We start from the raw sequence: 23895 nt of genomic DNA on the forward strand, positions 1-23895 counted from the left end.
TGGCAGCTGGCGCCCCGGGCCTGGGGCCGCAGCGGTGAGAGGGGTTTTGCTGGGAGGGCGGGAGCGAGCGAGCGAGCGAGCGAGGGGAGGGGTGGAGGCCGCCCCCCGCGCCCCTCCTCCTCGCCCTCCTCCGCGGCCGCCGAGCCCTCCTCCCGCCGCCTCTATCCTCCCTCCTCCCGCCCGCCCGCCGTCCCTCCCTCTAAGACATCCCCGCACGGCCGGGCCGCCGCGGCCACCTTCCCTGCCCGAGCTGCAGATGTGGCGGAGCGGCCGGGCGCCGGGCGGCCGTGCCAGGGGAGCCCGCGCCCCGTGAGCCTCGCGCCCCGGCCCCCGCCCGCCCCGGCCCCTCCCCTGCTCGGCTCCCCGCGCCCCTCGACCGCTGGAGCCCGCAGCCCAACCGCCCCCGCCGCCGAGGTAGGAAGCCCCCTGGGCGTCGCGCCGTGGGGACCGGGCCGGGGCGGGGGTGAGGGCGCGCCTGTCGCGCCGGGGCTGCGGGGCCCGGGGGTCGCCTCCCCGGCTCGCGTCCGCGCCCCGGGCCATTGTGAGCCCTCGCCGAGGCCCCCGCGTTCGCTGCTCGCTGGCTCGCGCGCTCCCTCCCTCGCCGGCTCCCCGGCCGGGTCCCTCGAGCTCTCGGTCTTTCTTCTCCCTCCTTCCCTCCCTCCGTCTGGAGACCGGGCCGAGCAGCGGCCGGGCCCGGGGCGGGCGCAAACTTCAGCTGGGAAGTTGGGCGGTCGCGGTGGTGGGCGTGCGGCGAGGTGAGAGGGGGGCACCCGGAGCCTGGGCATGAAGTTGTCCGGGGCAGCCGCCCCTCCTCTCAGCCGCGCCGGGGCTGCTTCTAGGAAGGGCTTTGGAAGGTGCCTCTTCCCTTGGCCAGGAAAGTCTCCCTCCTGCTGCCCCTCGCAAGCCCGGGTCCTTCCTTGGACCTCCGGAAGGGGCGTCCCTGGGGGGTCAGGACTGGGGGTTGGGGACAAGTCCGGCACTTGTTTCTCCCCTGCCGTCAGGGTGGATGCAGGCAAGGGGCCTGGCAGGGAGGAGATGGCAGGGGGGTCCACACTCGCCGGCGGGCGGGTCTGGAGCGGGTGGAGGAGGGGGTGAGGCAGGTGCATCCCGAGGGAGGAGAAGCACGCAAGGCTTCCCCGCTGGCCCCCTGGGATGGGGCTGGAATCCAGGCTGGCACCTGGAGGCCTTGGCATGCTGCCCTGCCCAGCAGGGTACTCGGGCCACAGCAGGGCAGCGTGCAGCCTGTCTGCCTGTCCAGGAGGGCCCGCCCAGCCTGGCCAGAGGGTGGCCGGGAAGCAATGGTTTCAAGGAGTTGCCCAGCCCTGCCCTGGGGCCTGGGAAGCTGGAAGGGATGCTGGGAGGGGCCCTGGGCCCCCAGCCATCACAGCCCAGGATCTTGGCTCTGGAGGGAACGCTTGACACTGAAGGGGCAGCCAGGCCGGCTGGGGACCTGGCCAAGGCCTGGGCTTGGTCTGGGCCATGGTTCTCGGAGGCTGGCACCCTGGGTAGTAGGCCGCCATCCTGCGTGTCCTGGCATCCTGGAGGGAAGGTGGGGCCAGCCTGTGGCTGGGGAGGAAGCCTAGAGACACTGTGCTTGGGAGGGCCTTCCAGCCCCCAGGCTCAGGGGAGGGGAAACTGGCCCCTTGGGTCACCCCTCCCCAAGCCCCTTTCTGGTGCCACAGGGCCACAGCTGTCCAGGCCCAGCCCACACACCCCTCCCGGGTGACCTCGGACCTCCCCCTCTGCTTCTCCTTCTCCCCAGAGCCCAGGCTGGGCCTCCTAGCTGGCCTGGCCTGCACAGGGGGAGGGCTGCACCTGGGAGGCCCCTACCGGGACGCCCCTTGCCAAGCTCCAGCCTGGCCCATTTTACCACCCACCTCCAACTCAGCTTGGCCCTCTCTGCAGCCAGCCAAGCAGGAGACAGTGCCAGGGACTTGGGACGGTGTTTTGTGGGTTGTGCGGACCCCTCGGAAGGAACCCTGTTTTTCTTAACCTTTTCTCCTCCCCCTCCTTTCCGGAGCTGCCATTAGCGCTGACCCCCTGACCCCCTGTGCCTGCCCGCCCTTCCCTGTCTGTGACCTTTGACCTTTGGTGTTAAATCCCTCCAGCTGGGGCTCTTCGGCCCCTGAGTGACCCTGGCCCAGGCCCCCTGGGGAGTTCTCTCCTTGCTCCTGGCTCTCTACACAGGGACACCTGCCAGTCCCTCCCTCACCAATGGGGAGGGGGTGCCCTGGGAAGCCAGACAGTGAGTCACCCCACTTCCAGGCACCGCTGCTTTTGGGGTCAGTGGCTTCTGGGGCTTGGCTGGAGCCCTGTCACAGCCTGGAGGGTGACCGGGGAAAGCCCCTGGCCTGGGAGTCTCCTGCCCCGGGTTCAACAGTCTTGGCTCGACCACCAACTTCCAGTGGGCCTTGGGTCAGGCTCTTCCCCTCTCCTGGCCTCGTCTGAGAAACTAAGGGGTCAGACCAGGTGAGCTCCCGGAGTCCATGGGAAGCCTGGGTGGAGAGGGGTCAGGGGGAGGGAGAGGGTGTAAGTCCAACAAAAGCCAACTCTCAATTATCCGAGGGTGGAGCCCGGATGAATAACTGGATGCCACAGACATCCCAAAACCTCATCGCAAACAATCGTGTGAACCGCGTCCCCCCAAAGCTTTTGTTTCTGAGAAACCCAGCTGCGACTGGGTAGCCACAGCGATTTCTTCCCCCGCCTGGGCTCCACTCGCAGGGGGGACAAGTAGAGGGCTGAGAGTGAACAGGCCAGGCAGGGAAGACAAAGGTCTCCCAGGGCCCCTTCTCGGGGCCTGGAGGGAGGCCTGGACCCCATTTCCAAGGCCCCCACTCTCCCCTCCACCCTCCTTCCCAGCCTGGCCTTGGCCCTGGGCGGTGGGAGTGTCTCCTCACCACCTAATCCTCTCAGGGTCTGGGCAGCCGGATAGGAGGAAGAATGTGTTTTCCCGGCCACAATTTCCCATGTGTATTTCTAGCCACCCGCTCCGCTTGCCTGGAATCTGAATTCCCCACCTGGACCAGGGGGTGGCGGGGTTTGGGGCAATCTCTGGGTGAGGGAGGGTGGCGACAGCTGTGACTGGGGGCCCAGATGTGAAGCTCTTCGGGGGGCATCTGGGGTGGGGCTCCCGGGGAGGCAGTGCTGGGGGTCGCCTGGCCTGCCCTCCAGCCCCAGAGGCTGCCTCTGAAGGTTCCTGCCTCTCAGCGGGGAGGCCCAGGAGGCTCTGGCACCCAAGGAGGAAATTGATTCCATGGGAGAGGCCCTGTGCTGGGTGGAATTGGGGTGGGGGCGGCTGCAGAGAAAAGTGTCCCCTGAATCCTTTCCTCTCTTCAAGGCTATAATTGTTACTTTATTTCACAGCAGGTGATAGGCCAGAGGGGAACCCCAGAAGATCCTGGGTGGTCTTCCCCTCACCCAGATAAATGCTCTTCCCAGGGGTCAGGGGCATCCTGGGCTTGGCGGGTTTGTGTATTGAGCAGTAAGAGACCCTCTCCCCACTGGCTAGGGCATCTCTGGGACTAGCCAGAAAGATGCTCTCCACCCTCTGCCTAAGTTGCCTCCTTTCCCAGGGGCTGTGAAAGGGTCCACAAAGATGGGTTGAGGCCCTGATGTGGATGTGTGTCTGGGGGTTCATGTCCCTGGGAACACGTGCCCTGCCCCAGCCTGTTGCCATCCCTGGGTGTGGGGACCACAGCGCTAGCGAGTCTCCCAGGACACATCTGCCTCTCCGTGGTTTCTGAGGTGGCCGCCTCCGCCCCACCCTGGTGAACTGGAAGTCAGGCGTGGCTGGGGGCGGGGACTTCGCGCTTCCAACAAGCACCTCTAGTACTCTGCTGGGGGGCCAGGGTTGGGGGCACTGCTTTGATCCCAGGAACTGGAGAGGGATCATGGTGATGATGGTGGTGGGGTCTGCAGGGCACAGCCTGGAGGAGACCCACATTTCTCTCTTGGCTCTGGCTTAGCCCTGGGTGAGGCTGGGCAGACACAGAGGCCGCGTACTCGACTTCCACTCCCCAACTCCCCTAGATGGGTTAGAGGGTTCTGGTTAGCTGGGGGCCAGGCTGAGTGGGCCTGGGGGGCACAGAGATGGGAAGTGATTCCAGCTGAGAGTTGGGGGCTTCCCATCTGCTCCAGTGGCCCCTGGTGGGGGATGGGCTGGGGCTGAGACTCTTCCAGTTCAGTGGCTGGGGGGCGGGTGACTTGGGCTCCTTGTGCCCTTTGTCTTCGGTGCCGGAGAGGCCAGGTAGTGCCCACCATGGGGAGGGGCCGGCCTGTGAGTGTCACATGTGCGTGCACACGGACTCCAGCCTTGGCAGATGGCTGCCGGGGGAGGGGACGCAGACCCAGCCCTGGCCCCTTCCTCCAGTCATGGCCAAGGGCGGGTGGGAAGCCGGCAGAGGCCCCAGGAGACTGCTGAGTGGACTGAGTCAACCCTCGGCCGGGAGCCTCCGGAAAACAGTCCTGCCCATCACATAGAGGGTCCCCAGCGTTGGCGCAGCACGCACCCAGGGCAGCCTCGCCGGGACCCTGGGAGTCAAGAGGTCGTCGGAGGGTGGTGGGGGGAAACTGAGGCTCTGAGACATTTGAGGGTTTAGTCCAAGGTTACTCTCAATCAGGGAAGGACAGAGGGGAACTGGAGTCTAGGACTGTCTGACCCTGACCCCTGAAATGTCGGTTCAGCCTGGGAATTCCCCCAGCTCCACTCCTGCCCTCACGTCCACTGCAAGGGCATGATGGGGGCCGATGTGTCTGGAAGAAACCTCTCCCCTTCCCCGCATCGTCTGCCTGGGGCTGTCTAGCAAGTCCCGGCCTGCCTGGGCCAGTTCTCCTCTGGGCCACTCCCACCTTCATCCAGAGCCCCCATTCCCCACCCCAACTTCCAGGCAGACTGACTCTGAGCTGGGATGTCCCCTCCCCACAAGGCTGTAGGGGCCTCCATTGTCCTCCCTATTCTGAAGTCCCTCCAACCCTGTGCTGGTGCTCATCTCCCTGCCAGCCGTGCCCTCCCCCAACACCCCCCAGGACACCTGGTGGTCACCCTGCTTGGTTCAAGGGACACTGGAGCCACCAGGCCTGGCAGATCCTGCCAGTGGGTGCCCCTTTGGAAGGAAAAGGACCTCGATGGCTTTGGAGGCTGTCCCTGGCTTCTGCACTTGCTTTCTTGCAGAGTGGGCGAGCAGAGGGGGTGGGTGGCTGGGGAGGAGGGCATGGGCTGGAGTCCGGTGTGTGCGGTGCCCTGCTGGGCCTGTTCTTGCCCAGCTGTTCTGGGGCTGGGGACCAGGGCTGGGCGGGCGCAGCAGATGGAGCTAGGGGGGATCTGGGCCCTTCCCACCATCCGCTGATCAGGGCGGTTCCCAGGGGCCACCCCACCCTTGTCCAGTTCTGTTCCTGGGTCCCTTGCCGGGGACAGGGAGGAAGTCTGTGTCAGGAGACCAGCCCCTGCTTCTAGCCTTGACCTTGGGCAAGTCACATTCCTCTTTAGGCGCAAACCCCCCCATACCTACCCCTCCCCTCGTCACCTGGGGCTAAAGGTGGGAATGTCTGTCGAGTGAATGAATACATGAATGAGATGGACTCATTCGCGGAGTGCCAGGTGTTGGGATATGTGAAGGGCAGGTGCCACTGTGCCACGTAAGGTGAGTGGTTAGGGTGTTGCAGCTTTGGTTGTCCTCTCGGCAGGCCCCCTCCTATGGATGGGGAAACCCAGGCCTAGTTTTCTCATTCCGGGTTCCCTGCCCCACTGCCCAATTCACTCTGGTGGAAGGGGTGGGCTCTGTGCCAGGGGCCATGGGGACCAGGGTAGGGGTCTACTGGTGAGGCCTTCTCTTCAGTAGCCACAGCGGGTTTGGATCTGCCCAGCGTCCCAGACGTATCCCGGCCCACTCCCAGACTCCCTTCTTGGAAGGAGGCTCTGGATGCCAGGGCCAGGGGGAGGTCTGGGGCTGCAAGTCAGGCTGCAAGTCAGTGTACACGACACTGTGAACAGGTGACATTGTGGCTTCAGTGATGCATTGGCAAGGTCTTGGCCCCGGGACGGCCTGCCTCCAGCTGGGGTGGACAGAGACAAGTCTTTGCCCAGCAGGCCCTCGGGTACCTGGACTCACAGCCCATGTGCAGCTCCAGAGGCCGAGGTTGGGGAGGGTGAAGCAGGGAGCACTTGGTGGAGGAGGGGGCAGAAGGGCATGGTGGCTGGAGGAGAACAGGGGGTGTGGATGGTGGTGAGGGACGAGCTGGCACCTGGGAGCATCAGGTTCCCAGGAGGCAGGGGATCCTCAGGAAGGGGGGTGCCAAAGGAGAGGGCCTGGGGCAAGAGGCTCTGGACTGAGAGGGCAGGTGGCACTCTTCTATGGAGAGCACTCTGCGGCTCCCCAGTGCCCTCTCGGTTCTGTCCCAGCCTCTCTGAGGTGCCTCTTTCTTTCCTGCCTCTTCCTCTACTCCATGACTGGCAGGGTCACTGCAGGTCAGCTGGGCCATGCCTCTGGGCCTCAGTGGCATTGGGCTTTAGGGTCTGGAGGCAAACCTAGCTGTGCTCCTTGCCGGCTCTGTGATGGTGGCAAGTTTCCCCACATGGAAAATGGGGAAAATGGCATCCATTCGCGGGGTCGCCACGGTGATGGACGTGTGCAGCAGGCTTGCTAACTGGGCGCCGGCCTGCAGGGCTTCTGCCACCCCAAGGCTCTTCACCCCATGTCCATGAAGCTGACTCGGATCTGTGCCCGACCCCCTGCAGGAGCAGCTGCCCCAACACTGTTCCTCCCTCCCCACCCTGGTCGGGGCACCCTCACGGTCCAGTTCGATCTAGCAGGGCCTGGCGTTGGAATGCATGACTGCGTGGGTTGGAGAACCGAGGCAGGAGGGCAGGCCAAGGTCCACCGCCTGCCTTACCCACTGCTGCTCTCAGAGTTGGCGGGTGCCGTTCCCAGTGGACCTGGTGCCTGGCCCCAGGCAGGGGAGGCGTGGGCCATGGGCATGTCCCCAACCCCCCAGGACTTAGGAGCTCCTCACGGGATCTGCCTGCAGCCAGGCGTGGCTTGGGAGGCGCGGTGTGTCCCTCCCTCTGGGGACGGGACCTCATCCCTGCTCTCCCCTATAAGCCAAGGCTCCTGAGTCCTGGCCCCAACGGTGGGGCCAGGGGTTACTGTCATTTCCTATGTGTGCTGCATTTGTGCACAGGTGTTTGTACATCCGGGGGTGCTGTGGGGGCCTATTCACGTCCTGTGTGACACTGGTCCATCCCTTTGCTGGCCCCAGATAGCTCTGGCTGGGTCTGCCGAGAACGGCAGTGCTGCCTGGCAAGGCCTGGGCTGCCGTGCCCCAGCCTTGCTGGGCGTGCATCCCTGTCTCGCTCCCTGGTGCCAGCCCCTCCCAGGGATTTGGGTGGCAGGGCCCAGTGCTCTGGTCCCCTCCCTCCCAGTCTGGGTGGGTGGGCAGGTGTGGGGGCTGCGGAGCAGGCTTTCCTCTGACTGGGGCCCAGGTGCAGGCGGTGCTCATAGCTCCAAGCACCCCCACAAAGCTGGGCAGACAGGAAAATACCAGACATAGTTGTACAAAGGTGCAGCAGCGGGCAGGCAGCGGGGGGTGGAGGCCGCTGCAGCGGGGGCCCAGAGCCACCAGGATGGGGAGGCCTTTGTGCCAGGCCGGCCCTGCAGCTGGACTGCCATGGCCATCTGTGTGAGTGTGCGTGTGTGTGCTGGGGCTCCCGGAGCCCGGTGTCGCCCTCCCTGCTGGCATTGGAGAAGGAAGTGCATCTGGTGGGCCATCTCCTAGGAAGCCTGGGCTGGTGTGGGGCAGGGAAGCCCCCGGCGTGTCTTCCAGCTTCAGCTCTGCCTCAATTATCTGGGTGACCTTGGCAGGCCCAAGTTGCTGTGCAGGGCACCCCCGGCCTGGGGCCAGAAACAATAATCCTCAGGGTTACCAGTAGCTGGCGCCTTCTTTGTGGCAGGCATGGGAACAAGGCCCTCCCTTGAAGGATGCCCTGAGTCCCAGGGACCATTGCCGTGGTTCCTGTGTTACCTACAAAGAAACGAAGGCTCAGAGACAGCAGGGCCCTTCTGAGTTCCCACAGCCAGGGGTGGCACAGGGGGCTGTAACCAGGCAGCCTGGCCCTGGGGCACACTCTGTGAGCACGCAGAAACGGGATCCCTGGCACATCCCATCTTCAGGTGCTTTCCCAAGGACCCCATGGCAGAGAGCAGAGGTCAGCCTGGCTGGGTCACCTGGGGCCCCTTGTGTTCCCACTTGGGGGGGTCTGCCCTCCCAAAAGGTCTGGGGGTGTTGGCTGAGTGCCCCGTCTTGGGAGGGGAGGGGCTGCCTACTGAACCAAAGGTTCCCAGGGACAGTGAACCCCCCACTCCTCCCGGAAGTGCCGCCTGCCCTGGCCCCTCTCCTGGGATCTGCTGGGCCAGGCCTCAAGATAAGCTCCTCCCTCCCTAGTCCTGGGAGGAGGCCTCTTTGTGGCCAGCTCCTTCCAGGGTTGATCAGGCCTCCCCAGGGCCTTCTACTGCTCTTTCTTTGATGCAGTTGGGCTCTGCAAGGTGGTTAGGGCAGCTGTGGTCACTCCCCAGTATCGAAGAGGCCTGAGGTTCTTTGAGGGGCACAGGCTTGTTTAGGGTACACACTGGCTGGCAGGCGACAGAGCCCAGGTTCTCCTGGTTCAGGGTAAGACTGCAGTGTCTGTGGGCATAGAAGGTATGGCCAGTCCCCACTCAGCTGCCCTCACAGCAATAGACAGGCCAAAGACTGCAGACTCATGCACACTGGCGACGATTCATTCAGCACGTTTTTAGCACCTACTATGTGCCAGACACTGTTCTCCGTGCTAAACGTTGCAGACGAATGAGAAGCACTCATTAATGATTGGATATGTAGCACTGCATTGGTTTCTCCCTGAAACCCAGCGTGGGGGTCCTATATAATCCTATTTGGGATGAGGGGAACGAGGCTCAGACCGAAGAGACACACGCAGAGGGAGCAGCAGAGCTGGCTGGGGCCTCAGATTTAGAGCCTGGTTCTGCTGCCTGGTCAGGAATGGGGGTCCTGAGAGGATAAGGCCTCCTGCCTGGGGCCCCCAGCAGGCCCTGCCCCTGCCCTCCAGCCCCTGCTGCTGGGCGGCCAAGGAGGGTGGAGCTCTTGGCCAGAGCAGGGAGCCGCAGCTGGTTCCCAGGAATTCGGGGCTGTGGGGCCGTTTGCTTTGGCAGCAGATCTGCCCTCGGCTCTCCAGGCCTCCTGGTGGGCTCCCCCACCCCAGCCAGCCACTCCAGCGCCCATCCACTGCCTGCTCTGCTGTCCCTCCTAGCCCTACAAATCCCTGGGCCGGGAGGGGGTACCAAACCTGAGCCCCTGGCATAGGAAGGCCCAGTGGTGAACATGGCTTCTGGACTCAGCTGGGGTTGAAACCTAGCTCTGCCACCGACAAGCTGTATGACATTGGACGGGTCACTTCACTCCCCTGAGCCTCAGTTTTTGCATCCGTAAAATGGGGATGAAACAGCACCTGCCTTCACAGGAGAGGCATGCCTGCCCGCAGCTAGCTGTGGGTACTGTCCTCATGCTGTTCGCCCATGGCTTCCGGTTGTAGGTTTGCCACCCACTTATGCAGCCTGGGCTGGATGCCTGCCCCTTCAGCCCTCAGTTTCCCCATCTATAAGACCAGATTGCTGAAGTGATGGTTCCAGTAATAGACTGAGGGACACTCACAGACCAGGACTTCGCTGACTGGTACAGGAGTGGCCAGGGACTCGCTTCCTCTTTCTGTTCAATTAGAAGACCATGGGCTGGGCATGGTGGCTCCTGCCTGTAACCCTAGCACTTTGGGAGGCAGAGACAGGAGAATGACTTGAGACCAGCCTGGATGACACAATGAGACCCCATCTCTGCAAAATAAAAAAATTAAAAATTAGCTGGGTGTGGTGGTGGTGCACCTGTGGTCCCAGCTACTCTGAAGGCTAAGGCAGGACGATCTCTTGAGCCTAGACTGCAGTTAGCTATGATCACACCACTGCACTCCAGCCTGGGAGACAGAGCAAGGCTCTGTCTCTTTAAAAAAAAAAAAAAAAGGCCGAGCGCGGTGGCTCAAGCCTGTAATCCCAGCACTTTGGGAGGCCGAGATGGGCGGATCACGAGGTCAGGAGATGGAGACCATCCTGGCTAACACAGTGAAACCCCGTCTCTACTAAAAAAAATACAAAAAACTAGCGGGGCGAGGTGGCGGGCGCCTGTAGTCCCAGCTACTTGGGAGGCTGAGGCAGGAGAATGGCGTGAAGCTGGGAGGTGGAGCTTGCAGTGAGCTGAGATCCAGCCACTGCACTCCAGCCTGGGCGACAGAGCCAGACTCCGTCTCAAAAAAAAAAAAAAGGCCGGCCGGGCCGGGTGGCTCAAGCCTGTAATCCCAGCAGCTGGGAGGCCGAGACGGGTAGATCATGAGGTCAAGAGATCGAGACCACCCGGGCTAACACGGTGAAACTCCGTCTCTACTAAAAATATAAAAAATTAGCCAGGTGTGGTGGTGGGCACCTGTAGTCCCAGCTACTCGGGATGCTGAGGCAGGAGAATGGCGTGAACCTGGGAGGCGGAGCTTGCAGTGAGCCAAGATCGTGCCTCTGCACTCCAGCCTGTGACAGAGGGAGACTCTGTCTCCAAAAAAAAAAAAAAAAAAAAGAGAATTACAGGCACCTGCCACCACGCCCGGCTAATTTTTGTATTTTTGGTAGAGACTAGTTTTCACTGTGTTGGCCAGGCTGGTCTGGAACTCCTGACCTCAGGTGATCCACCCTGGGCCTCCCAAAGTGCTGGGATTATAAGCATGAGCCACCGCGCAGGGTCACCCAGCTAATTTTTGTATTTCTTGTAGAAAGGGGATTTTTCCATGTTGCCCAGGCTGGTGTGGAACTCCTGTGCTCAAGGGATTCTCCTGCCTTGGCCTCCCAATGGGCTGGGCTTACAGGCGTGAGCCGGGGCACCTGGCCTAGAAGGAGCTTTATTCAGAGCAGGACCCCAGCCAGCTCCCTGTTAGCCTGGTGATCTCAAGCCTCAGTTTCCCCATCTATGAGACCGGTAAAATGATAGCAGCTACTTCCAGGCAGGGTTGTAGAGGGCTCAGTGAATCCATAGACAGATGGGCCTGACACGTGGTCAATATCTAATGGTCCTTTACCCCTGTCTCTGGTGTATGACCCACCCCAGGCCAAGGGGCCCTGGAAGAGGCTGTCTTTTCCGGGCCTTAGTTTCCCTTAGTGCGCTGGGCCGCCCTGTGCTTCCCAGTAGGGAGGGTGGGGACAGCAGCAGGCCCCGCCTGCCGGGGCGGGATCCTTGGCTACCTGGCCTGGCCGGGACGGCTTGGGGGCCGGGTGGCTAGCCAGCGCTGCAGCTGGGGGCCGTCTGCTCGGGCTGTCGGCGGGCACACAATAGCAGCCATTGTCTCGGGCCGGGGCGGCCGGGGGCCCGCCCAGCCCACCCTCCGGGTGACCCCCGCCCTGGGGGGGTGGGGAGGGCCGGGCGCGGTCCCCCGAAACCCCCGCCGCCCCGGTGGTCCCCGCGGCCGCCCCCGCGCGCTTCCTCCCTGGCCGCAGCCGCTTCCTCCCGCTCGCCCCGCTCTAATTAGTTCCTTTTGGAGCTGGAGGAGCCGCGCAGCGCCAGGTCCGCTACCACCGCGGCGGCCCCCACCCCTCACCCCAATCCCTGGGCCCTTGAGTGTGGGGGCGCCGCGCTGGGCGCATCTCGGGCTGGGCGCTCGAGAGACGCGGCCCTGGGCTCTGTGCACTCTCCACGCTGCGCCGTCTCACCAGGGGGGAAACTGAGGCACAGAAGGCTCTACCAGGAGGCGCAGAGGGGCGTGGGGCCAGCGGGCCTTGCGCTGGGCCCAGGGAGCGTCCACGGGGTGCTCCCACCTAACCGACAGCCTGCTTCTGCCCTGGGGACCCCACAATAATTAGCGCCTGGGCCTCCGGCTGAGCTTGTCCAGAGCCAGGCTGTCGGCCTCACCGCTGGGGAGGGCCACGGCCACCCGCTCATGGGCATTCACTCAGGGTTCCTGCAGCCCGTTGCTCCCCGCTCTGGGCCTCCGAGGCTTTCAGGAGAGCAGGAACCTGGCTCTCGCCTGCCCCCTTCACCCAGCCGGGAACAAAGCGCAGAGCAGAGCCCAGAACTGGCTGCTGCCGGTCGCGGCGGGGGTGGAAGGGGAGGCTTTAAGGCTGGCCAAGGTCAGAACTGAAGCAGGGTCACAGACCGTCTCCCCTCTGGGGTGGGGCCTCCATAGGAAGAAAAACTCTGGGTGGGGAGGGCCTGGAACGGAGATACTGGGAGGTGTAGGGCTGGGGGCAGCTCCTTCCTTTCCTGGGGGGCAGGGAGGCAAGCCCTGGGCTGGGCTCTGGCGTGCATTGGAATGAACCCCTGCCTCCCTGGCAGGACCCAGTGGCAGGAAGTGTGTGTGGGTGCCCCTGGAGACTGGGCCTGCTGATGAAGGGGGGTATTGGAGTCCTCCCTCTGGCTTTGGGCTGTGTGGCTGGTCCCACCTGCGGAGACAGGCTCCTCCGGGGGAAGTGTCCCCTGCAGGCCCTAAGAACAAGGTGACTCAGGGCCCCTGGCTCCCTTGAGTTCCCATCTGTCCTGGGAAGGCAGTGGGGCAGGTGCCAAAGGATGCTGCTTGGGTAGCACTGCCAGTGAGTGTCCCCGTCAGCTGGAATTCCCAGTTTCCAAACCATCCTGCCCTTGTGGTCCCCTTCTCCGGAAGGGTGGGGGTGGGGGTGAGGACAGAGGCTGTGGGGAGGCCTGTGGCCCCGGGCCAGCCAAGGGACCAGGCCACCAGCCCTTCCTGGCTCCTGAATTCTTCATCAGCATAAATATTTACTTCCTTCCTCCCCGTCCAGGCTCCCAGCACAGAGGAGCTTCGGGGAGGCTGGACTGCGCCTGTGTCTAAAAATAAACAGGTAGCAGGACGACAGACACACAGATAGACAGATGGAACTGGCAGGGGTTCAGGCAGAGGGCAACTCCCTGTCCAGCCAGAGAAACGGTGGAGGGGATCCGGGTCCATCCATTACTGTCACCCACCCACCTGCGGGCGGGGGCGTGGTCCCTACCCCACCCCATCTCTGGGAGCCCCTGGCCCATGGGTGGCCTGGGAGGCAAATTCAAACCATCTGACAGCTCCAACAGGGGCAGGTCGCAGACCTAGGTCCCACGGCCTAGGGCAGCTGCCCTGTCTCTGATGACACATCCTTGGGAGAGGTGGGCAGCCTCCCTTTGCTGAGACCCCCGTGTCAGCCGTGTTGGGGTGGGGCCTTGGGGTGGTTCCCTAGAAGCAGAGGATCTCCAGTGAAGGGGACCATTTTATACCCTCATTGCTTGAAGAGTCAGGGCAGAAGGGGAGCTTGCTGGGGCAAATGAATGAGTGGGGGTCAGAACTAAGGGAAGGCTGGATTGAGGCCCCGAGGGGGATGTGAGGGCTGCCTTCCTGTCCTGCCCTGTGGAAAGCATCTGGGCAGCTCTGCCCACTCACAGGCCGTGCTAGTCCCCAGGGAAACACAGGGGCATATCCAAAGTATTTTACCATGTAGTAGTTATGTCCACCATGGCCGCCCTTTGGTATTGAGTAAAGACCCCGATACTGTGAAAGATGGGATCTCACAGTGTGATTATGCGGCAGTTAGATTTTCAAATTGTAATAATCCCAATGAATAAATGCAAGGAAATGTCGTGTTTAACCGCGTGGGAAAAGATTGCTGCTCTGAATGTGAAGTTTGGGTTTAGAATGAAGCGTTGACCTTGTTCTCGGGTCGGTGGATACTGTTAGATCATTTGCATGTGAGAAAAATTATACCAGGTGGGGCAAGGTGGCTCACACCTGTAATTCCAGCACTTTGGGAGGCCGAGGCGGGCAGATCACCCGATGTCAGGAGTTTGAGACCAGCCTGGTCAACATGGTGAAACCCTGTCGCTACTAAAAATAGAAAAATGGGCTGGGTGTGGTGGTGTACGCTTGTAATCCCAGCTACTCGGGAGGTTGAGGCAGGAGAATCACTTGAACCCGGGAGGCAGAGGTTGCAGTGAGCCGAGGTCACGCCACTGCACTCCAGCCTGGGTGACTGAGAGACTCCATTTCCAAAAAGAAGACAAAAATTATACCAGTGAGAAATTCTAACAAAAATGATGAAAATTACTTTTTCATGGGAAGCATGGGAAGTTATACTAAAGGAATATCATCTCCAGTAAAAAATAACTTTTACTTATTTATAGGTTAACTCTCAGGTAGAGCTGGTCGACTCTGCCAACCCTGCCCCAGCTGGCCTGGCCTGGCCTGGCCAGGCCGCAATCCCCAGCTGCCCCCTGGTGGTGGCCCAGCGCCCTGGGGCTCCCTGGCTTGCGATGCCTCTCCTCCAGGCTTCTGCAGGGAGGGAGGTGGGGCCCCTGGCTGTGCCCACTTCCTCGGTTTGCCTGGTGCATGCTCCCTGGAGGTGAGCGTGGCTGCCTGTTGGCCACCTCGGAGGATGCTCCTTGCCCCCTGGCCTGGTTCTAGATCTTTGGGGTCAAACAGGGCGGGTGTCCGGAGCATGGCTCCTGCTCTGTCAGAAATGGTTGTTGGGACTCGGCTAGCCGGTTCCTGGGAGATCTAGCTTCAGGCCTTGAATCTGATAGTTCTGCCACTTCTGAGCACTAGCAATCTGAGGCGATGCCTCTAAAAGAATTTCGCCAAGTGCGGTGGCTCAGGCTTGTACTCCCAGCATTTTGGGAGGCCAAGGCAGGAGGATCGCTTGAGGCCAGGAGTTCGAAATCAGTTTGGGCAACATGGTGAGACCCCATTTCTACAAAAAAGATTTTTTTTTTTAAATTAGCCAGGAGTGTTGCATGCCTGTAGTCCCAGCTACCAGGGAGGCTGAGGTGGGAGGATCGCTTGGGCCTAGGAGGTCGAGGCTGCAGTGAGCTATGATCATGCCACTTGCACTCCAGCCTGAGTGACAGAGCGAGACCCTGTCAGCAAATAAATAAAATTCAGTTTCATGGCAAAATGGAGAACATGAGCTTTGTCTTCCCCAAGAGACTTGTGGGCAGCGGATGTTGAATCTCTGAGGAGGCCGTTGGCTCTCCTCCCATGATAGCTGCCGGCCAGGTCCCTCGGAGGGTCTCCCTACCCAGGAGACAACCTCACCCTGCCCCCTGCTCCTACTCCTGCTCCTGTCAGACTGTCATGAGTGCAGCCCGAGGAGAAGCCTGGGGTCCCAGGGCCACAGCAGAGCTCCTGTCCTTCCCCAGGTTCCTGTGTGAAGCCCAGCTGGGAGCCCACTGCCTGCTGCCACCTCCAACTCCAGCCCCCTCACCATGCACTCCCTGGACGAGCCGCTCGACCTGAAGCTGAGTATCACCAAGCTCCGGGCGGCGAGAGAGAAGCGGGAGAGGACTCTGGGTGTGGTCCGGCCCCGTGCTCTGCACAGGGAGCTGGGCCTGGTGGACGACAGCCCCACGCCTGGCTCTCCGGGGTCCCCGCCCTCAGGTACTGGCCCTGGGCAGGACAGGGGGACTCAGCCCTGATCCGGCCATGGTGATAGGGAGAACGGCCAAATGTGTCCACCAGCATGTAGCTGCAGCCCCTCTTGGCTTCCAGCTCACGGGAAGCCGACAGGCTTGTCCTTCCATCCTCCCAGAAGTGTATGTCTGGAGGGAGGTGGGAGCTGCGATGCCCAGTTCACGTGGCTGGCACATGATGCAAACTGAGGCCTCTGGACAGATCTGGAGGAGTTGGTTGGGCAACCTGGCATTCAGAAGGTGTGGCAGAGGTCCCAGGAGCTGCACCCTGGGCTGTGGGGTGGTGCAGCTGGCCAACCCAGGCGGTAGAGTCTGGGTCTGAGCCCAGCAGGTGTCTCTCAGGGATGCCCAGTGCTCGGGCCCAGGGTGGCGTGCACCACTTCTGCCCTGCCTCCAAGAGCAGATTCACCCGAAAACCAGATTCACCACTTGTCCGAACGTGAAGGCTATGGGAGCAGCCCAGTCCAAACCTGCCACTTTACAGAAGGGAGCACTGAGGCAGGAAGGGGCCTGGAAAAGCTAGAAAGATTCCTAGCTGCCCGTCTGACAGGGACCCAGGGGCCCTGGGTTCGAGTCCTGTTCTGTTATTAACCCTGCGAGCCAGACCATTCCTGCCTGTAAAGCGGGCACTTCCCCCTCCCGGCTCACGGGGGCCAAGCTCTGGTGGCTGGTAAAGGTCAGAGGTGGTGGGCAGTGTCACACACCTGTCAGCTCCATAGGCTGTTCCTCAGATTCCAGGGCTTCCAGTGTGGTCTGGGGGCATGGCTGGTGTCTGCTCCCAAGGTCACAGTAGGGGTTCAAGGCAGGAGGACCTGGCCCACCAGGACTCTGTGCTCCAGCATTCCCTGAATTGTGCCTCTCCCTTAGGCTTCCTGCTGAACTCCAAGTTCCCTGAGAAGGTGGAGGGACGCTTTTCAGCAGCCCCTCTCGTGGACCTCAGCTTGTCACCACCATCTGGGCTGGACTCCCCCAATGGCAGCAGCTCGCTGTCCCCTGAGCGTCAGGGCAACGGGGACCTGCCTCCAGTGCCCAGTGCCTCGGTAAGGAGGGGTGAGAGTTCCAGAGAGAGGGGTGGACTGGTTTCCTGGGGTTGCCATGACAAAGTACCCCAACACTGAGTGGTTTAAAACAGCAGACATGTTACCCTTCATAGTTCTGGAGGCTGGAGTCTACCTGGAAGGCTCTAGGGGAGAACCTTCCCTGCCTCTCTTCTGCCTTCTGGTGGCTTCTGGCAATGCCTGGCACTCTAGCCTGGTAGCTGCTTCACTCCAGGCTGTGCCCTGTTTTCACATGGCCTTTATCCCTCTGTGTCCAAACCTCTCTCTGCTTTCTCTTATAAAGACGCTAGTCATGGCCGGGCATGGTGGCTCACACCTGTAACCCCAGCACTTTAAGAGGCCAAGGTGGGAAGATCGCTTGAGCCCAGGAGTTCAAAACTAGCCTGGGCAACATAGCAAGACCCCATCTCTATTTATTATTTTATTTTATTATTTTTTTTTTTTTGAGACAGAGTCTTGCTCCGTTTCCCAGGCTGGAGTGCAGTGGCCCGGATCTCAGCTCACTGCAACCTGTCTCCCAGGTTCAAGCGATTCTCCTGCCTCAGCCTCCCAAGCTGGGACTACAGGTATACACCAGCACACCTGGCTAATTTTGTTTTTTGTTGTTGTTTGTTTGAGACGGAGTCTCGCTCTGTGGCCCAGGCTGGAGTGCAGTGGTGCGATCTTGGCTCACTGCAAGCTCCACCTCCAGGGCTCATGCCATTCTCCTGCCTCAGCCTCCCTAGTAGCTGGGACTACAGGCGCCCGCCACCATGCCTGGCTAATTTTTTTTTTTTGTATTTTTAGTAGAGACGGGGTTTCACTGTGTTAGCCAGGATAGTCTCAATCTCCTGACCTCGTGATCCACCCGTCTCGGCCTCCCAAAGTGCTGGAATTACAGGTGTGAGCCACCACGCCTGGCCTAATTTTGTATTTTTAGTACAGACGGGTTTTACCACGTTGGCCAGGCTGGTCTTGAACTCCTGACCTCAAGTGATCCACCCATGTCGGCCTCCCAAAGTGCTGGGATTACAGGTATGAGCCACCGCGCCTGGCCTTTTTTTTTTTTTTTAAACAGAGTCTCACTCCGTCACCCAGGCTGGAGTGCAGTGGCATAATCTTGGCTCACTTCAGCCTCCACCTCCCAGGTTCATGCAATTATCCTGCCTCAGCCTCCCACATAGCTGAGATTACAGGCATGTGCCACCACACCTGGCTAATTTTTGTATTTTTAGCAGAAAGGGGGTTTCACCATGTTGGCCAAGTTGGTCTTGAACTCCTGACCTCAAGTGATCCGCCCACCTCGGCCTCCCAAAGTGCTGGGATTACAGGTGTGAGCCACCGCACCTGGCTATATTTTTTTGAAATTAAGAAAATAAAAATTTAAAAAAGACACCAGTCACTGGATGGAGGGCCCACCCTAATGTAGTGTGACTTCATCTTAACTTGATTACATCTGCAAAGACACTAGTTCCAAATAAGGCCACATGCACAGGTAGGGGCTGGGGAGAAGAGGACCTGAATGTCTCTGTTTGGGGACGCCATTCAATCCACTTTAGATGGGACAGGGGGGCTCCGGGCCAGCAGGACCCTGACTAGCTCTCCCCTCGCACCCCAGGACTTCCAGCCACTGCGCTATTTGGATGGTGTCCCCAGCTCCTTCCAGTTCTTCCTGCCCCTGGGCTCTGGGGGGGCCCTGCACCTGCCTGCCTCCTCCTTCCTTACCCCTCCCAAGGACAAGTGCCTCTCGCCAGACCTGCCCCTGCCCAAGCAGCTGGTGTGTCGCTGGGCCAAGGTGAGTGGGGGCCAGGAAGAGTGGTGTGGAGTCCGGGGCAGGTCACCCTGCATGGGCTCAGAACCCTTCCCGGCCCCCACAGTGTAACCAGCTCTTTGAGCTCCTGCAAGACCTGGTGGACCACGTCAACGACTACCATGTCAAGCCCGAGAAGGACGCGGGGTACTGCTGCCACTGGGAGGGCTGTGCCCGCCATGGCCGAGGGTTCAACGCCAGGTGAGGTGGGGTAGAGAGGGGTAGAGGGAGGACTGGGGTCTCCAGTGAGCTGAGCCACACCCCCTGCCTTCCTGGAGCAGGTACAAGATGCTCATCCACATCCGCACACACACCAACGAGAAACCGCACCGCTGCCCGACCTGTAGCAAGAGCTTCTCCCGCCTGGAGAACCTGAAGATCCACAACCGGTCACACACAGGTAAGAGGCTGGGGCCAGGCAGCTCGGCCCATGAAGGGGGTGGTCAGCTGAGACTGGCTGGGCGGGTCCCCAGGGGGAGGGGACTGTAAGTCGGTCCCAGACCTCAGAGATGAGGGTTGATCTCATCACCCAGGGGTCCCTTTTCCAATGCAGTTTGCTGGGGGAAGCGTCCCCTGAGGGTCAGACCCCCACCCAGCACCTGCTCTTGGAGCACCAATGCCATTTCCTGGGTCCCGTGGGTATCATCTGACTAATGCCACCTCTGTGATCACAGAGGCCAGGTCGGCTTCACTCCTCACTACAGCCCAGGTCCACAGCAGGACAGCTCTGGCTGTCGTAGCCACAGATGTAATTTTACATTTCCTAATTGCTGCATAAAAAACAGCAAGGCCACGCGCGGTGGTTCACGCCTGTAATCCCAGCACTTTGGGAGGCTGAGGTGGGCAGAACATGAGGTCAGGAGATCGAGACCATCCTGGCTAACACGGTGAAACCCCGTCTCTACTAAAAATACAAAAAATTGGTCGGGCGTGGTGGCAGGCCCCTGTGGTCCCAGCTACTCGGGAGGCTGAGGCAGGAGAATGGTGTGAACCTGGGAGGCGGAGCTTGCTGTGAGCCGAGATGGAACCACTGCACTCCAGCCTGGGCGACAGAGCGAGACTCCATCTCAAAAAAACAAAAACAAAACAAAACAAACGGAAAAAGAAATGGGTGAAATTAATTGTAATATGTATTAAATGTAATTAATTAAATGTAATATGACCCCATACATCCAACGTGTTATCAATTCAGTATTAAAGACAAATCGGTGAGATATTGAAGTTCTTCATTTCATGACAAAGCCTCAAGGAGCTGATGTGTATCTTTTTTCCTGGTGTTTATTTCACCCTGGCAGCACATCTCCAGGTGGAGAGCCATGTATCAGGAGGTCAGTTGCTGCATGTGGCCCCCTGCTCTGGCCGGGGCCAGAAAATGCCTGGTGAACCTTGAGCCATGTGTTGAGTGAGGGCGGTGGTACCCAGGCAGCATTCCCTGTGGCCAGGCACACGCTGGGTGCCTTGAGCCAGGATATGATCTTCAAGGCCATGGTTTCTTTTTTTTTCTTAAGACAAACTCACTCTGTCACCCAGGCTGGAGTGCAGTGGCACGATCTCAGCTCACTGCAACCTCTACCTCCCGAGTTCAAGTGATTCTCCTGCCTCAGCCTCCCAGGTAGCTGGGATTACAGGCATCCGCCACCACACCCAGCTAGTTTTGGTATTTTTAGTAGAGATGGGGTTTCACCATGTTGGCCCGGCTGGTCTGGAACTCCTGGCCTCAAGTGATCTACCTGCCTTGGCTTCCCAAAGTGCTGAAATTACAGGCATGAACCCCCGGGTCTGGCCTCCAAGGCCATGTTCTGCTGCTGAAAGGCACACCCTCTGTAGCAGAGGGTGCAGGGCGAGGCCAGTCAGAGCTGGAGTCAACCAGCCTGGCTTTTCAGAAAGCCTCTGTGCCCTACCTGGGGCCAGATCTCATGCCATGTGCCAGGGATGCCCCCTGCCCCCAGAATTGGGGCGTCTGTGCTCCCAGGGAGTGCTTGGCCTGGGGATGTTGAGTACATGGGGTGAGACCCAGGAAGGGGAGAGACCCCTCACAGCAGCACTGCACTGCACCACCCTGCAGGTGAGAAGCCCTACGTCTGCCCCTATGAGGGCTGCAACAAGCGCTATTCCAACTCCAGTGACCGCTTTAAGCACACGCGCACCCACTACGTGGACAAGCCCTACTACTGCAAGATGCCCGGCTGCCACAAGCGCTACACGGACCCCAGCTCACTGCGCAAGCACATCAAGGCCCACGGCCACTTCGTGTCCCATGAGCAGCAAGAGCTCCTGCAGCTGCGCCCACCCCCCAAGCCGCCACTGCCCGCCCCCGACGGCGGCCCCTATGTCAGTGGGGCCCAGATCATCATCCCCAACCCAGCTGCCCTCTTTGGAGGCCCTGGTCTTCCCGGCCTGCCCCTACCCCTGGCCCCCGGCCCCCTCGACCTCAGTGCCCTGGCCTGTGGCAATGGTGGGGGCAGTGGGGGTGGGGGAGGCATGGGCCCTGGGCTGCCAGGCCCCGTCCTGCCTCTCAATCTGGCCAAGAACCCGCTGCTGCCCTCGCCCTTTGGGGCTGGCGGACTGGGCTTGCCTGTAGTCTCCCTCCTCGCTGGCGCCGCTGGTGGCAAGGCCGAGGGGGAGAAGGGGCGTGGGTCGGTGCCCACCAGGGCCCTGGGCATGGAGGGCCGCAAGACGCCCCTCGAAAGGACGGAGAGCAGCTGCTCCCGGCCAAGCCCCGATGGACTCCCCCTGCTGCCAGGCACCGTGCTGGACCTGTCCACGGGCGTCAACTCGGCCGCCAGCAGCCCAGAGGCGCTGACCCCTGGCTGGGTGGTCATCCCGCCGGGCTCGGTGCTGCTCAAACCGGCTGTGGTGAACTGAGCCCACCCTGCAGACAGCTGTGGTGGCCCCACCGGCAGTTCCGCGCACTGCCCCCGACGAACGGAAACTCTTCTGTGAAATAGCAATAATGTCCTACTGCCCGGGCAGCCCCAGCCCAGCCCACCGGGGAGCAAGGATGGTGCTAGGTCATTTATGGCTGGCCTCCCAGCCCCCAGGTGGGGACCTGGCCTGTCATGCAGGGAGAGCTGTGCTCCTGGGTGCTGAAGCCTCGCTCCTCTCTGTACCCCACCACCTGGCCCTCAGCTTCTGCAGGGCTTTCCCCTGCCCGACCTCCTCCTTTCCCTCTCCCACCCTGGCACCTCCCTCACCTAGTAACCACCCAGGGCAAGTCGCCCTCTCCCAGCAAAGGGGGCGGGTGGGGTGGTATCTGCCCTCCCTGTTGGCACTAGGCTCCCCCTTCCTGAGGGGAGCCCCCAGGGAGGCCTGCCCTTCCCTCCTAGGCTCACCCAGCCCCTGCCTTGGGGGCTCCTTAGACCCCTTTCCCTCTGACCCTGCTTCCAGAGGGAAAGCAAGACAGACGCAGGCCCCTGCAAAGCCCCAGGCAGAAGCGTGCCCCCCAGGACAAGGCGCCTCCCGCTAGTTAGAAGGGAGACCCGCTCCGCAGCTGCCCTCCTCACCCTAGGCCAGGCCGACAGCACCAGACGGGATAGCTGGTCACTCCACCCCTGCACCCCGGGGCCTCCTTCCTCTACCTTTTGGGGCACCCTGGGAGCGTGGGAAGCAGGTCTGAGGGCCCCTGAGCTGGTAAGGGGAGGTGCCAGGCTAGCTGTGGTGCCAGGACACTGAATGGCCTGGGCCCTGGCTCAGGGAGCATGTGGGGCCAGGCCCAGCGCCCTGTCTTCCTCCTTCCACCCCCGCTGGGCCTGGCCTGGGCAGCACCCCCTGCAGAGGCCTTCGGGTCCTTGGTTCTGTACCAGGAAGGGGAGGCTAGCTGGGGACGACTCACCACAGGCTGGGACACAGCTCCTGGTCTGGGGACTCCAAGTGACAGCATGCAGGGGAGGGGGCTCCCAGTCAGCACTGTCGGGAGCTTTCTGGAGGCTGTGGACCGAAGGCCTGAGGGAAGCAGTGGCTGGAGGAGGGCGCGCCGGACCCGTGACACATTGCTTCCTCTGGCTTTTCCCTGTTGGGCTGCTTTCTCAGAGGCACTTCCCCACCCCTAACACCCAGTGGGCCCCCCCTCTCCGGTTCTGTGCCACTCAGAGGGACCCTGACAGGGGCCAGAACCACTTAAGGGTGCTGGAGGGCCTTGTACCCCAGTCCCATCCCAGGATGCCCTGGGAGATGGATGCAGCCATGGGCTCCCCCATCGGGGCCTTTCCCTGCTCTCTCTCCTGCCTGGCAGCTGGGAGTTCTGGTTTCTAGGCCTGCCCTATCACCAGGCCTCGGAGTGGCCAGGCCCTTCCACCTCCCCTTCTGTAGAACGAGGCAACTGCCCGGACAGCCTTGGGGTCCTTAGTGACCCTGCAGTTCCTCTGGCAGCTCTGCTGACCCCACCCTCTCCCGGACTGCCCTTCTGTCCCAGAGGGGTCACCCTGACCCGGCCCACCTTGCCGCTGGGCTTTGAACTCCAGCCCTGACAGGGCCCAGCCACACTGGCTCTGCCCCTCGAAGGGGCTATGAGCAAGGTAGGAGGGAGCTGGTCTCCTTTCTTCAGGCCCCACCCAGGCCCTGAGCACCCCCCACCCCTGTGAGGGCCCCAGGCCTTAAGTCCATGGCGGGGTCATGGGTTTTCGACTTGAGCAGAGCGGAGGAACAGGGCACTGGAAGGCTGACGAGCTCAGCATGCGATTCCGTGACGGACCAGGCTCGGCAGGGCTGGTGTACTTTTTGTGGTTGTCATTGGTTTGTTGTTGCACATTCCAGGATGTCAGTATTTTAACAGGTTCTAAGTGCCTTTCTATTGTAGCTTATGTTTTTCCTCCTCTTGGCTCCATTGCTGTTAGCATAGAGTTTTAAAAAAAGAGATAAGCTAATGACTATAACAATATATTCCTCCATGGGAGAGGAGGTTTATAAAGAAACAATAAAAGTGAGTTGCAAAGATGGCTTGTGTGTCGTGGATGTGCCAGGAACGGCCCTGACACGCGGCCACCACTGCCCTGAGCCCCTGCAGGCCTGATCTGGGCTTTCTCCCCGACCCTGCAGGTTCCCCTCCCTCTCAGTCTGCCGCTGAGAGCAGGAACTGGAAGCCTGGGAAGGAGGTAGGTGCTGAGGGCGCACAGGTGACAGGAGCTGAGAGGGAAGATTCCAGGCAGAGCATCCCAGGGTTCAGGTTGTCAGCCCACTACTGCCCGCTGTGGCTTTGGTGAGTGGCGGGCAAAGGCCCCTCTTTGCCCAGCCGCATTCTGGGGTATCGTGCCCAGATTACTGAGGTGCTAGGTTCAAACCTGCCCCAGAGACAGGGTGGCTGCCGACAGAGCTCTGGGGGCAAGGACGCCATGAGAGGGAGCCTAACACTGGCTCGGGTGCTGTGAAAGCAAGAGCGGCTGCATCCTGTACATGACAGGACTCAGCTGGGACCCACTGGCTGGCTGCCCGCCAACCTCACCCAGCCCGGCCCTTCTGGGCTGTTAAAGGCTGCTGCCTCCCCATCCCCAGCACCCACAGCCCTGCAAGTGGCAGGAGGAGCAACCTGCC

At 61.2% G+C, this 23895-nt stretch overlaps 1 protein-coding gene across 1 annotated transcript; it reads left to right on the forward strand.

The window, feature by feature from the left end:
- The first annotated feature begins 138 nt into the window (after positions 1–138).
- GLIS2 (GLIS family zinc finger 2) lies at positions 139–23303 on the forward strand. Its single transcript, XM_007984206.3, has 7 exons — positions 139–414; positions 15253–15490; positions 16390–16562; positions 18178–18354; positions 18437–18570; positions 18651–18769; positions 20435–23303. Exons 2-7 carry the CDS (start codon positions 15319–15321, stop codon positions 21232–21234), a joined length of 1575 nt encoding a protein of 524 aa, XP_007982397.3. The 5' UTR covers positions 139–414; positions 15253–15318; the 3' UTR covers positions 21235–23303.
- The last annotated feature ends 592 nt before the right edge of the window (positions 23304–23895 follow it).

Source organism: Chlorocebus sabaeus, chromosome 5, assembly GCF_047675955.1.
Source record: "Chlorocebus sabaeus isolate Y175 chromosome 5, mChlSab1.0.hap1, whole genome shotgun sequence".
NCBI classification, from domain to species: domain Eukaryota; kingdom Metazoa; phylum Chordata; class Mammalia; order Primates; family Cercopithecidae; genus Chlorocebus; species Chlorocebus sabaeus.

Coding starts and splice junctions, on each gene's coding strand:
- GLIS2 (XM_007984206.3), top strand. CDS start 15,319: ATGCACTCCCTGGACGAGCCGCTCGACCTGAAGCTGAGTATCACCAAG. Junction 15,491..16,389: donor TCCGGGGTCCCCGCCCTCAG/GTACTGGCCCTG, acceptor CCTCTCCCTTAG/GCTTCCTGCTGAACTCCAAG. Junction 16,563..18,177: donor CTCCAGTGCCCAGTGCCTCG/GTAAGGAGGGGT, acceptor CTCGCACCCCAG/GACTTCCAGCCACTGCGCTA.